The sequence below is a fragment of the Scyliorhinus torazame genome, chromosome X (genome assembly GCF_047496885.1).
Source record: "Scyliorhinus torazame isolate Kashiwa2021f chromosome X, sScyTor2.1, whole genome shotgun sequence".
NCBI classification, from domain to species: Eukaryota; Metazoa; Chordata; class Chondrichthyes; order Carcharhiniformes; family Scyliorhinidae; genus Scyliorhinus; species Scyliorhinus torazame.
The window spans coordinates 17,318,142-17,332,976 of record NC_092738.1 but is presented as its reverse complement, the minus strand read 5'-3'; the positions used below and the strand labels follow the sequence as shown (position 1 = coordinate 17,332,976).

General features: G+C 45.0%; 1 protein-coding gene across 11 annotated transcripts in view; it reads right to left on the bottom strand.

Annotated features, from left to right (window-relative positions):
- LOC140405457 (sodium channel protein type 8 subunit alpha-like) overlaps positions 1 to 14,835 on the bottom strand; it is a 381,151-nt gene that overhangs the window by 128,841 nt on the left and 237,475 nt on the right. For 7 of the 11 annotated variants that reach the window (XM_072493902.1, XM_072493904.1, XM_072493901.1 and 4 more), the window contains 2 exons: positions 11,328 to 11,600; positions 7,095 to 7,478 (listed from right to left, as the gene is read on the bottom strand). In XM_072493902.1, coding sequence (XP_072350003.1) covers positions 7,095 to 7,478; positions 11,328 to 11,600 — 657 coding nt within the window. The remainder of the gene's footprint in view (positions 1 to 7,094; positions 7,479 to 11,327; positions 11,601 to 14,835) is intronic. The other 4 variants (XM_072493907.1, XM_072493905.1, XM_072493906.1 and 1 more) reach the window with 1 other exon arrangement.

Genomic DNA, 14,835 nt, shown 5'->3' with positions numbered 1-14,835 from the left:
AGCATTTCACCCTGGATGGTCAGCAGTTATTTACCTTGGGAAGCATCACAGCTAACCTCATCTTCAGCCAAAACCATCCAAGGAATTTGGCAGCAACATCCAGTGAATGCTATGGGTAAGAATAGGAATCCAAGCTGACCTATCTCACCCATGAGGCAAATTGTAGCTTCTCCATTGCTGCCCCAGCTCAGTACAGACCAGGGCTTGGATCTTCCAGTTCATAGCCTTCAGTACTTTATACTGGATGATGCTTCTGCCCGCAGTAGTTTTGTTTATTCTCCATCTCGGTTACAATATTGGGATATAATCACCCCACCTGGTCCCATTCTGAGCAGACAGTTAAGGGGGCTCACAACCAGGCTTCCATCTATATCGCTCTCGTCAGCCGTTATAAAGAAGGCATGCATTTCGGTTGCGTATCAAGTCTCTCAGAGACGTTTCACAGCATTTCACAAACAATTAATTCCTTTGAAGAGCAGCAACTGTGATGCAGACAAATGTGACAGCCATTTTACACACAACAAGGTCCCACAAATAGCAATGAGATGATTAACCAATACACCAATATTTCCAATCCACAAATTGATGGGAAAATGGCGGCCGGGACATTGGGCGAACTCTCTGCCCTCCTTCATATTGTGCCATGGGATCTTGGGCTTCAAGTCCATGTCCCAACTGAAGGACAGAGCCCTATGACAATGTAGCACTCCCTCAGTGCCGCACTATTGAGTCAGCCGAGGTTGCATTCTCAAGTCTTTGGAATGGGGTTTGGCTAAACCTCTGACTCTGGAGGGGAGAGTGTGACCAATTCTGGTCGCCACACTACCAGAAGGATGTGGAGGCTTTAGAGAGGGTGCAGAAGAGATTTACCAGGATGTTGCCTGGTATGGAGGGCATTAGCTATGAGGAGCGGTTGAATAAACTTGGTTTGTTCTCACTGGAACGAAGGAGGTTGAGGGGAGACCTGATAGAGGTATACAAAATTATGAGGGGCATAGACAGAGTGGATAGTCAGAGGCTTTTCCCCAGGGTAGAGGGGTCAATTACTACGGGGCATAGGTTTAAGGTGAGAGGGGCAAGGTTTAGAGTAGATGTACGAGGCACGTTTTTTACGCAGAGGGTAGTGGGTGCCTGGAACTCGCTACCGGAGGAGGTGGTGGAAGCAGGGACGATAGTGACATGTAAGGGGCATCTTGGCAAATACATGAATAGGATGGGAATAGAGTGATACGGACCCTGGAAGTGTAGAAGATTTTAGTTTAGACAGGCAGCATGGTCGGCACAGGCTTGGAGGGCCGAAGGGCCTGTTCCTGTGCGGTACTTTTCTTTGTTCTTTGTTCTTTGAACTGAACCAAGCTGACACATCAGGAATGCACGAGAATGGTACAGATGACACTTTCTGGCTTGTTCTCTTTCCTTGTCCCCATCCCCGTGAAGAGCCATCCTGCCTCTAACCTGGGATTTGGGGATTACAAAAGAACACGAGGTTTATGGGCTATACCAGCGTGCGAGGGCATGGAGCGCAACAATTCCTCTCCGCAGCACTCAACAGTGAATTCCTGATCCTGGCTGGGCCAGTTGCGTCAACTGTGAGAGAATGACTTCCCGATGGGAGAGGGGGTTGGCGGGGAAGGGGAGATAAATGGAAGGACACTAACGCTGTTAAGTGTGTTTTCTCAGAAGCCATATTTAAACAGATTCTCTCCTTTTCTAGCTGAGCAAATGGTCTTTGGGACCCGGGGACTGAAAAGAAGAAAGATTACAATTGAAATGAGGAATTCAAAAACAACAGCAACAGCCAAGAATTTTACAGTGTGCTTTCGCAAGAACAAATTCATGCAAAGAATGACTTACAACACACGATGAGTTCGATTACTTTTCTAATTTAAAATATTGAAATATCTTCACTGATACAAGTTAAACCCAAAAATGTTCATTATGTCGGATGTATAATTTATGTTAACATTTGAATAGGGAGAATGTAATCAGTAATTTTTACAAAAGCACAGAAATAGGGCAGTAACTTTAAACTTGGCAAAATCTTTGCACCAATTACGCCATGTTTCTGTGGGTCAAGAACAGACAGGGATATACTTCAGATCACAACCAAATACCCTGTTATCTCCTAAATCTTTTGCAGCTTAATTGTCGTCTCATATTCGCCCTCAAAATAACTGAATTTCATGTAGGATTTCTGCCAAAACAATCATTCACAAAGAATACATTTCAGGGAGGACTGTTTTTGGCCAGGCAATTCCTTGGAGCTCCTCTCAGCTGGCGTCACTTTGCCCGAAGTGGAGTCAGAAATCCTGTTCAGTGGTGTAAACAGGGCTTCCGTCACATGCACTGTAGCAGCTCTGAGGAATTTCCCAGCTTTAGCCTCCATTGGAATGGGGTGGGATGTTGATTCGAAGGAATGAAACACTTTGGGTACTCTGTATCAGTATCAAGCACTCACAGGTCAGCTGATAGCAATGTCACATGGAAAGTAAAGCTCCTTCTGTGCTGTCCTAACAACGTGTTCACAATGTGAGCACACTCCGACAGCACTAAAGTCTTGCTACTCTTTCCCTTGTCCGGCTACTGAGTGGAACTGCCAGCTTGACACCAATTGGGGGCAGTAGACATGTGCCCAACAGGAACGCAATCCATTCTGCCCAAACCTACTGAAAGTCTTGACAGCAGAAGGGGAAAAGAGGGGTTCTTCATGCCAATGTTAACGGCATGCTAATTATATTGTCAGGATGCACAGACTAAGATTATTGTTTAATTTAGTCATTTGGGTACTATCTATAGGGGTCGGACAGGAACAGGCAGCAGTCTTCCGATCAGACTGCCTGCCCCTCTACCACAGCTACATTCGCGGCCGGGTGTCCCTAGAGAGGGTCCACCGGCATTGTCGAAGCCTTCCGTGCTCAGTGGGCACCCCGGAGTCTGGGGTACCTTATCGGCCCTCTTAATCAAGTTTTGGTTTGATGTTTTAAGTTTCATTTGTGCTTTTCTTTTTGTTTCTGATTTAATTGCCCCTTTAGTTTGTCCCTCAGCTTTATTTATTTTAATTGGGTATTTGTTTGCCCATAAAATAAACCTCCTGCGGCCTAGTGGTACAGGTCAAAATGACATAAATAGGGGACATAAATTATGTGTAATTTGGGTTAAAAAAAAATGCAAATTTGCTTCTGAAAAAGGTAAACCTGCAGGTTTTAATCTGGACAACAAAGTAATCCTTGGTATTTTGCCATAAGTAATAATTGAAATCACATTGGCATGTTTGACTTCTGCTGCAATGGTGCTTCTAGCCAGCTTGCACCAGCTCCTTGAGTTGAGATCACTGAATTCAGGTCATGTTTTTCAGCTCAGATCCATGTTTTTGTTGTCGAAGTGAGTAGGGAGCTGCTTTGGCAATGTAAACACGGGGAGCTGACATGTGGATTCTGCTCTCCCATGACTAAACTGCAGAAGCATAAAATGTAAAGATGCCTTCTAGTTTCCTGGATTAAGTCGCACCAGCACCAGTGCTGTTTTCAATTCATTTATCGCCCAGTTATGCGACACAACAGGTTTCATGTCAATGGGAATCAGTTCCTGCTTTGCATCGACTTAAGTGGTGTCGCAAATGCAGTGGAGAAGACAAAAATGCATCTTTTTAATTAACTGCCCAAAAGCCTCCTCCGTTAATGCTAAAATGGAGCCAGGACTTAGGCGACTCTGGACATTCGCAAAGCTTCATTTCCCATGTACAGAACTGGCAACGTAATTTGGGTCATCCAGGCCCTGTGTCATTCTGAAGACCAATACTTGGAGCACGGACATGTACTTCAAGTTTGGCTAGAATACAAAACAGAACGACTTAGCAAAACAACTTGATGCTTAACAATGGTGTCTTTAAGCCCTGGTCTTGGAATTATGCCAAGAGGTGTGAGAGTACAAACGCTTAATGCACTCTGCTTAAATTCCTTTATAAGTACCGTTTAAAATAGATAAGTAACATCTTTTGCTGAAAAAGCAGAACTGAATTTAAGATGAACAGATTAAGCATTGTACTATGTTATCCAACAGCACTAATTTCAAGGAGGCTTAATCTAGGCTGACTCGAATCAGCATAGAAAGTTTTAAAGCAAAATGGACTTAATTACATATTGGACGGAATTCTCCGGTCATCAGGATTCACTTTTCCCGCTGGAGCTTTTCCCATTGACAAGCGACGGGAAGATAGAATCCCGCCACCAGCGAACGGCGAGCGACCTAGAAAAACGTGCCTGGGAGACCCCGAGAATCCCGCCCATTGACACCAGTCCTATAGTGATGGGGCTTTACAATCCTTGTCTGAATATGATCTGGTCCACAGATAGTGCAAAACCAACATCCATCACAACAGTTAAGGTTCATGCATTACGCGAGACATAATTAAACAGACAGTATCCTTTATCATTTCAATCAGTTAAAAAATCCAAGCCATTTCAGGCACATGTCAGCCCTGATAGAATGGCAGAGTAAACTCGATGGGTCGAATGGCCTAATTCAGCTGCTATATCTTATGAAATTGTGAACTTATCTGACTAAAATACCGAATTAACTGGCTTTCAATGCAAAACATCACCACAAATCAAAAACCTTTAGCATTTTCTTTCTGCCTCTATTTCCGTCTGTTGGTAAAATATATTTCTGTTTATATTATGATCGCTGATCACACAGAGGAGAGTTGTTTGAAAGTGATTGAACCCAAATGTGTAAGAGAGCCACTTTAAAGAATTAATCAATCATGGATATTTTGAAAATTTGAGCAGGGGAAAAGATTGCAAACAGTTTCAATGGCTTAAGTAGTTCCAGCTCAATGATTATGTTAATTCAGCTCCTGCTCATTGGTAGGCTAGCTGACCTCTTTGCACCAGTTCCGTCCCGTCACAAACAGCAAACACCACACATTTGAACTATTTTTGAACAGAACCTGCGCTTTGCACCAATTTGATGACATCAGGCTTTGAGTGAACAAAAATATATTTGAAAAACTAAGAAAACTGCAGATAAACAAAAGGATGTTACTGGGCACACCTTCGTGAGAATGCTTTGTCAAACCTTTTGCCCATTCATTTACCAGGCATGTAAAAGGAATGTCATGAATTAAAGGTTTCCCAAGCAATGTGGCCCTTTTTAAATGTAATATTTCATTTTCTGAAAGGGATACTCGGTGGTAAACTGCTCTTTGATGGGCAGCAAATTCACATGAACCTTTAAAAAAAGACTGATATGCCAGTTAGTCAATTGAGGTGAGTGTCAGAGAGGGGTTCATGATATTACACAAATCACCCAACTGACTTAAGTTCCTGGTTTAATATATGAATTAAAAAGGGCAACAGTTTTCAACAATTTTACAAAGCAGTTCTTTTGGGACAGATTTGTGTCAGTGTAACCAAATTTTAGCTCAATCATCATTGCGCTCCATTTACAGGACAGTTCTGTAACTGGAAACAGCTCTGTAACAGCGGCGAGACGTCACGCAAATGCTCCTGGAGTCGACGAGCACCACCTCACAAATAATTTCACTCGCCACCTCTCAACTTAAACGGCAGCGGCAAAACTAAATTGTGCTGCAGAGTGGTGTCTGCTCTGAGTGCCATCCTTTACACAGCCCCGGCCAGGGTGAACTCCCCCACACCGCCCCCCCCCCCTCCCCCACCTGTCCACCCCTCGAGGAAGGACAGTGCCCAGAAATGCAAAATCACAAAGGCAATTTTCGAACAACTGCTGGTGCAACACACGGCACAGCTCTCCAATGCAAATGAGAAATATCTGCAGTATGCAAACCAAATTGGTGACAAAATGCCAAATATTGGTCTTTTGAAACGCAACTTTTGACACAACACAAATGAAAAAGATACTGTCTGTTTAGATCAGTGCAAAATTGCCAGCTTTATCTATATATAAATGATTTCCCATGCTCCATGCATCACACTTCAAGCTTCAATAAGGCCGTGTGGGCATGCACGTTATACAGATATAGACCTGAAGGTACATGTGCTCACTGGATGAGAGGGATAGAAAGAAACACAGAAGTGGGGAGTTTAATGCTGGTTGCAGGATCTCCGAAAATGCCTTAGAATGTAATCGATACTCAGCCCGAACAAATGTCCTTTTTTCCACCCAAACAATTTGGAATACATTGATTTCTTCAATCGTGGATTACGAGGTTGTCACAGGAAGAAATGCCAACATTTGGGTGGGGTGGGGGGGGGGGGGGGCGGGGGCGGGGGGGAAGCACCAATTCTCTTAATTGTGGCTGGAATTCTCCGGCCGTTGGGAATCTCTTATCCCACTGGCAGTGCACCCCCTACCCTTGGGTTTCCCGACAGCATGGAGGTGGCTTCAATGGGAAATTCCATTGACAAGTGGCAGGAAGAGAGAATCGCGCCGCCAGTGAAAGGCGCGCCTTCGGGAAAGACGCGGCTGGGGGAACGGAGAATCCAGTCCTGTTTGAGCATGACTCTGCATCGGGAGCGTAACAATCACCGAATTTAACCTTTGGTGACTTCCTTAACAAATGCACTGTGCGTTAGGGCGTTAAAACGTCATTCGCTCCTCCTTTTATGTAAAGGGGCTTTTGTTTTGCCTTCATTTCTAACTTGTTCCTCATGAGGAAGGATGCACCACTCGAAAGCTTGGCCTATGTCTAGCTTTTATGATACAGCAGATCTATCAAACCCACTAGGGCGAGGGGAAGAGAGTCAGTTCACACACACAGCCCATGCCAGTTCTATAATGTTTTGTGGAGGTCTGTCCCGCCGCTTAGTGTTCTAAATGAAGCTGGAGATCAGAGAAGGCATTTCTTTTGGGTGCAAAAGGGTTCCGGTTTCTCTAGAGATTACTCATCCTAGGTCATTTTCAGAAGGGGATTTTTTTTTTTTTAAAAACAGGTTCCCAATTCAGCATGTTCATTAGTAGGTAACAATTTGGACTTGGGTGAAGTGCATGTAGGTTCTATTGCACAAACCAACTTCCATTCCTAAACGGCATCCTTTGTCAGGAAGGGCGGCATACATAAATGCAGAGAGGTTAGACCGCCATGCCTAAACTGATCTACTTATTGACTTCCTTACACTGTCATCAGTAGCTGCCTTATCTATTATCACCTCAGGCAGTAGGCGTCCACCAGGTAGGGTAGCTCCTGGGCCACCGATAAGTGAGACCACACCGTTGCAGTCCACTGTGCTGTTCCTTTTCACATTGACTGGAAGGACTGGAAACATTTTCGACGACTTGCTGGGTTGACTGTAACCGCTGTAGCTATTCCTCCTGTTGGGCTCCCTGTTTGGGACAAACAACGAATTCTTCCGGTTGCCGTCTGTCTCTTCCACCGTGCTGTGTTCGTCATCGGCAAATTCAGTCTCCGAACCAGGTTCTTTGCGGTCTCTAATGCTGAAAATGCTGCTTTTGCTGTCAAATCTAGTCAGGTTCGGGGACCCCAAGATGCTCAGTTGAGACTGCAACAAGAAGAACAATGGTCATTTTTCCCACTATCAACAAGAGTAATCATTTTGACTCAGAAGGATTAGTAATATATTGTTAAGATGAGGTTTGCGCTGCTCCACAGATCATTGCGTTGTTATTAACCATAGAATTTACAGTGCTGAAGGAGGCCATTCGGCCCATCGAGTCTACACCGGCCCTTGGAAAGAGCACCCCACCCAAGCCCACCCCTCCACCCTGTGCCCGTAACCCAATAACTCCACCTAACCGTTTCTTGACACTAAGGGACAATTTATCATGGCCAATCCACCTAACCTGCACATCTTTGGACTGTGGGAGGAAACCGGAGCACCCGGAGGAAACCCACGCAGACACGGGGGGAACGGGCAGACTCCGCACAGACGGTGACCAAAGTCGGGATTGGAACCTGGGACCCTGGATCTGTGAAGCAACATTGCCATCCACTGTGCATTTTTGTAATTTGTGCTGCCCCGTGATTAAGAGCGGCGACTAGGACTGATTATTTTTTGCTACCTGGTCCATGGGTATTAAGGCTCATTGCAGCTACATCTGCTGCCATCCCGTGTGAGATCAGCTTATTCCACATAAGGCAGGGATAAAACCGTGGCTTATTTCGGATGGCCATGGTTCAGTTTGACAATGGGGGATGCCATTTAACCATTTAACTGTCTGGGGGAGCTACCTGCATGATCTTGCATGCCACTCTTTGCATTCTCTCTGTCTATCTCTCATAGCAGTCAAATGCCAGAGAGAAGTGGTGGCTAGTTATGTATTTTCAGGTTTACAGCTGACACTCCCTCAGTCCCTGATGGGAGGTCAATCTTCACAGGAAGGTGTTAAAACGGTCTGGGTTGTCATTCAGCAAGTTTCATGGAAAAATACAATCATTACAAGATTGCACAAAAATATCATTCAGGCATAATAACTGCGGATGCTGGCGATCTGAAATACAAACAGAAAATGCTGGAAAAATTCAGCAGGTCTGACAGCATCTGTGGAGAGAGAAACAGAGTTAACGTTTTGCGTCCATATGGCTCTTCTTCAGAGCTGGAGAGAGAAATGTGGAATGTTTTGTGCTGTTCAGAAATGTGGGGGGCAGGGGAGGGCAGGTGGAGCAAAATTATTTTGCTCCACCTGCCCTCCCCCGCCCCCCACAGGGATAGGTTAGATGGCAGGACTGATTAAATTACAAAAATGCCATGGACACAAGATAAAGGGAGTTGCAATGATGGTATTTAAGATTCAGGGTAGGTGTTAATAGCAGAATAAAAATCAGCACTGTCTGAAAGTAAAATAGCAGAATGTGTTAATAGCAGAATAAAGACCAGCACTGTGAAAGTAAAATAGCAGAATATGTTAATAGCAGAATAAAGATCAGCACTGTCTGAAAGTAAAATAGCAGAATGTGTTAATAGCAGAATAAAGATCAGCAGTGTGTGAAAGTAAAATAACAGAATGTGTTAATAGCAGAATAAAGGTCAGCACTGTCTGAAAGTAAAATAGCAGAATGTGTTCATAGCAGAATAAAGGTCAGCACTCTGTGAAAGTAAAATAGCAGAATGTGTTAATAGCAGAATAAAGATCAGCACTGTCTGAAAGTAAAATAGCAGAATGTGTTAATAGCAGAATAAAGATCAGCACTGTGTGAAAGTAAAATAGCAGAATGTGTTCATAACAGAATAAAGATCAGCACTATGTGAAAGTAAAATAACAGAACGTGTTAATAGCAGAATAAAGATCTGAAAGCAAAAGCATGGTGAACAAGATACAGATTGACCTTGGGGAGAAAAAAGTCAAAATGGAGGACAAAGTTCATGTTCTGTGGTTGTTGAACTCAATGTTGAGTCCTGGGGGCTGTAACGTGCTTAATCAGGAGATGAGGCGCTGCTCCCCCAGTGTGCGTTGGGCTTTTGTGGAACACTGTAGCAGGGTGAGGATAGAAATGTGAGCATGAGAGCAAGGTGGCGAATGACGTGGCAAATGACCAGAAGGGCAGGATTCATTCTTCTGGACGGAGCAAATGTGTTCCACAAAGTGGTCACCCAGTCTGCGTTTGGTCTCCCCAGTGTAGCGCAGACAAGACAGCATTGTGAGCAACAAATACAGTCGACTAAGATTATAAGACCAGAAGATGGAGGAGCAGAAGGCAGCCACTCGGCCCATCGAGTCTACTCTGCCACTCAATGAGATCATGACTGATCTGATATAATCCTCAACTCCATTTTTGTGCCTTATCCCCATAACCCTCGATTCCCGTACTGATTAAAAATCTGTCTAGAATTTAAAAACTGACTATATTGAAATAAGTACGAGTGAAATGCTGCTTCAGTCGTACAAAAATACCAACTTGTCTAGTGTTATTTACAGATAAAAGAACTGATGATACTAACATGTGGCAAAGCAATTATCTATCGATGAGAAGCCTTGAAATTAAGCTGTGCAATACATTCATAGCAATGTGATGCAGAATTGCATTTTCCATTATTTCAACAGAGGTACCTGCATATTTAAAGCAAACAGATTAACTCCTCTGAAAGTAATTGGTCTTCACATAACTGAATTCAGAACTTGTTTGATAATAGTCACAGATTTGACAGGCAGAATGGCGTCCATCTGTGCTGTATGATTCTAAGATGCCATAATTTCAATGCCATGTCGACCATTATAATTTAATTCTTTTGAGTTCTGAAGTGGCTTTGTATTTTTTTTGAGAAAAAACACCTTTCCTTTCACATACCAGCAAATATCTCCAGATTTGGAATAAGGAACTGGAGAAAGTAAATAAATGAATATTGCTAAATTCGTACGATGAGATAGTCAGAGACCTTGCCACCGAATGCAATACATTCCTAATTGAGTTTCAGGTAATGCTAAATGCCCCCAATTATGGATGGATCACTCACTGTGAGAAATGACGGGCTGAATTTTGTGGGTCGGCCTTCCAAACTGATCAATTTGGAAAAGTTGCCCCCCTGAGTCTCGGCGATAACACACGCTGCCGGCAGCCTTAACAAGCAGAGGATGGGACTTCCCCCACCCCTCTCAGTGGGAGGACGTCCCACCCCCAAGAACTGCTAGCCAATCCAGATTGGCCGGCACGCGAGCAGTCCCAGCAGCACCAGAACTCAGTAGTGGCCACTGCTGGGACTGCAAGGAAGCCCCGGGAGTCAGATCAATGGATCCCTTGGTCTTTAGGGTAGGAAGGGACAGGGAACCCTAGGGAGCGGAGTTGGGTGGAGGGGGCAGGTTCTGGATACCAGATTAGGGGACACAAAGCTGGGGCGTGCCCTGACAAACAGGGCAGCCCCCCAAAGGAAGTACCCCTCTCTCTCTTACAGCATTTTCACCTCAGATGGTGAAAAACAGACTGTCAGCTGCTGCCTGCTTGCTCACGTGCATTATTGACATAGGCAGCGCAACATTCAAGTCAACTGGCTTATTGTTAACAAGCTCAAATGCCGATTAATGGTTTTCTTCAAAATGGTGGATGTAGCACCGTCAATATGACGCAAGGCAGGTTGAGGTAATGTCAATTGAAGGCTTTATTAAGCAGAACTTTATCCCCAGCAGCGTGGTTACAGAATGCAGCTGCTGAGGGAAATGGAGGGAAAAACTGGGTTCTTATACCGGCATTTCTGGGTGGAGTCCAGTAGGTGGCAAATCCTATCAGGACCTGGCATCCCTCCACCAATAGCCTGTCGACACGTGGTGTACCGTATTATCCCCTAATACATACCACCATTGGCCCAGCCAGCAACGCCCACATCCCATGGACAAATAATTTTTAAAATACTTTCTGTGACATAGCATAATACTCAGAACAAACAGAGAAATCACTGTACCTGGTTCATGGGGTATTTCATTAAATGCCTGCCCCGTTTACTGATCCCATTGTCAGATTCTGATTTTAAAATCTTTTCATGGTCGCCTTTCTCTTCCCCTTCCGAGTGCCCTCTCGTCTGCTTCCGCTTCCGCCGCCTGTTCCTTCTTTCCTTTGCGCTTTTCGAACTGAGTTTCGACAGCTCCGACGAGCTTTGTGAGATTTGCCCTTCTTCATCTTCATCGAGCGCATCTTCCGAGACTGTCCCGGCAGACGTGGCTGCCGCGGCGGCCAGCTGCTCACACAGAGAGAGAAAACAGAAGAGTCGTGCTTTAATTTCACCAAAGACCGTCACACAGATTGTACGATATGAAGGAATGAAAATGATCTCAAAGAGGTTTGGGCAAGTTGGCGAACATTGTGGCTTTGAAACCTTTTTCTCTACGTCGACTGTATGTTTGAAAGAAAAAATTGAATTTGGGGCTGCTGCCTCTCATGCGAAAAATCCACTTTGCATGACAGAAATGTCATGAACGCACAAGAAATGTGCAGCATATATTAGGCTGGGCACGCAGAGGTAAATGCAAACAGCATGGGGCGGGATTCCCCACCCGCCAGCCAGCCGGCCAATGGGCACCCCCATGCCATCGGGAAATCCGCGGCGTGAGTGCACTGCCGGCGAAACGGAGGATCCCGCCGACGGAGAATCCCGCCCCATGTATTTGCGCAGTGCTGATTTACATAGAAAAAATAATTTACAGTGCAGATGGAGGCTATTCGGCCCATCAAGTCTGCGCCAGCCCTTGGAAAGAGCACTCCACTTCAGCCCACACCTCCACCATATCCCCGCAACTCCACCTAACCTTTATTGGACACTGAGGGCAATTTGGCATGGCCACTCCACCTAACCTGCACATCTTTGGACACTAAGGGACAATTTAACATGGCCACTCCACCTAACCTGCACATCTTTGGACACTAAGGGACAATTTATGATGGCCAATCCACCTAACCTGCACATCTTTGGACACTAAGGGACAATTTAACATGGCCACTCCACCTAACCTGCACATCTTTGGACACTAAGGGACAATTTATGATGGCCAATCCACCTAACCTGCACATCTTTGGACACTAAGGGACAATTTAACATGGCTAATCCACCGAACCTGCACATCTTTGGACACTAAGGGAGAATTTAGCATGGCCACTCCACCTAACCTGCACATCTTTGGACACTAAGGGACAATTTAACATGGCCAATCCACCTAACCTACACATCTTTGGACACTGAGGGCAATTTGGCATGGCCACTCCACCTAACCTGCACATCTTTGGACACTAAGGGACAATTTATGATGGCCAATCCACCTAACCTGCACATCTTTGGATACTAAGGGACAGTTTAGCAAGCCCAATCCAACTAACCTGCACATCTTTGGACACTAAGGGGCAATTTGGCAGGGCCAATCCACCTAACCTGCACATCTTTAGGCACTAAGGGACAATTTAACATGGCCAATCCACCTAACCTGCACACCTTTGGACACTAAGGGACAGTTTAGCACGGCCAATCCACCTAACCTGCACATCTTTGGACACTAAGGGCAATGTAGCCTTGGAAATCCACCTAACCTACACATCTTTGGACACTAAGGGGCAATTTGGCAGGGCCAATCCACCTAACCTGCACATCTTTAGGCACTAAGGGACAATTTAACATGGCCAATCCACCTAACCTGCACATCTTTGGACACTAAGGGGCAATTTGGCATGGCCAATCCACCTAACCTGCCCATCTTTGGACACTAAGGGACAATTTGGCATGGCCAATCCACCTAACCTACACATCTTTAGACACTAAGGGGCAATTTAGCATGGCCAATCCACCTAACCTGCACATCTTTGGACACTAAGGGACAATTTAACACTGCCAATCCACCTAACCTGCACATCTTTGGACACTAAGGGACAATTTAACATGGTCAATCCACCTAACCTACACATCTTTGGACACTAAGGGGCAATTTGGCATGGCCAATCCACCTAACCTGCCCATCTTTGGACACTAAGGGACAATTTAACACTGCCAATCCACCTAACCTGCACATCTTTGGACGCTAAGGGACAATTTAGCACGGCCTATCCACCTAACCTGCCCATCTTTGGACACTCAGGGACAATTTGGCATGGCCAATCCACCTAACCTGCACATCTTTGGACATTAAGGGCAATGCAGCCTTGGAAATCCACCTAACCGACACATCTTTGGTCACTAAGGGGCAATTTGGCAGGGCCAATCCACCTAACCTGCACATCTTTGGACACTAAGGGACAATTTAGCATGGCCAATCCACCTAACCTGCACATCTTTGGACACTAAGGGACAATTTAGCATGGCCAATCCACCTAACCTGCACATCTTTGGACTGTGGGAGGAAACCGGAGCACCCGGAGGAAACCCACGCAGACACGGGGAGAACGTGCAGACTCCGCACGGACAGTGACCCAAGCCGGGTATCGAACCTGGTACCCTGGCGCTGTGCAGCAACAGTGCTAACCATTGTGCTACCGTGCCGTCCTGACATGAAAAATATTTTACCTGTTTTGTTTATTATTGCAGTCCTCAGGATAAGAGGAAAGCTGAGTGACTGAAAATGTTTAAGAATTGTGCATTGCGTGTAAAGCTCACCATCCCCAAGGTATCTTGAAACAAAGAGAAAACAAGGAATAACGGGGGGAAAAAGACTTCTTTGATTCAGCAAGCTCAGTTCTTCTACGAACTGTGTAAATACCAAGGAGTCAATCCAAGTTTGTTTCCTGAGGGAAGTTTCACTGCCTGCATTCATCCATTTTGGCCATTTGCTTTTCATGATCTTGTATTTACATAGACCCACTGCCCAGGAAGCATATCATATGAATAAATTTGCATGAAATTCCTTTGCTATATTACTGGGCATATTGTGGAGATGCTGGTGTTGGACTGGGGTAGGTATCATCTTGCATCATTGACTTTGTCTATATATGTGGTTGTGGAACTCACCTCTTCACTCACCTGAGGAAGGAGCTACGCTCCGAAAGCTAGTGATTTAAAACAAACCTGTTGGACTTTAACCTGGTGTAAGACTTCTTACTGTGTATATTAACCAGTTTAAAAATAAACAAGACACTGCTTCTGCTAAAATAGCAGCCAGAGTTCCTGCAAGCCCTAAGCATATTTGTACAGCATGTTTTTAAGTCCATTGCGCTTTCGCCTAGTATAATAATAATAATCACTTATTGTCACAAGTAGGCTTCAATGAAGTTACTGTGAAAAGCTCCTAGTCGCCACATTTCGGCGCCTGTTCAGGGAGGCCGGTACGGGAATTGAACCCACGCTGCTGGCCTTGCAAGTCAACCCACTGTGCTAAACCAGCCTCTATTTTTTATATTTGGGCTCAACAACATACCCCAAGCTCTGGTGAGAAATTTGTCTTTGTACAAGTTAATGAACTTCTCCTTTGATTCAATGTTCAATATAAGACATGACA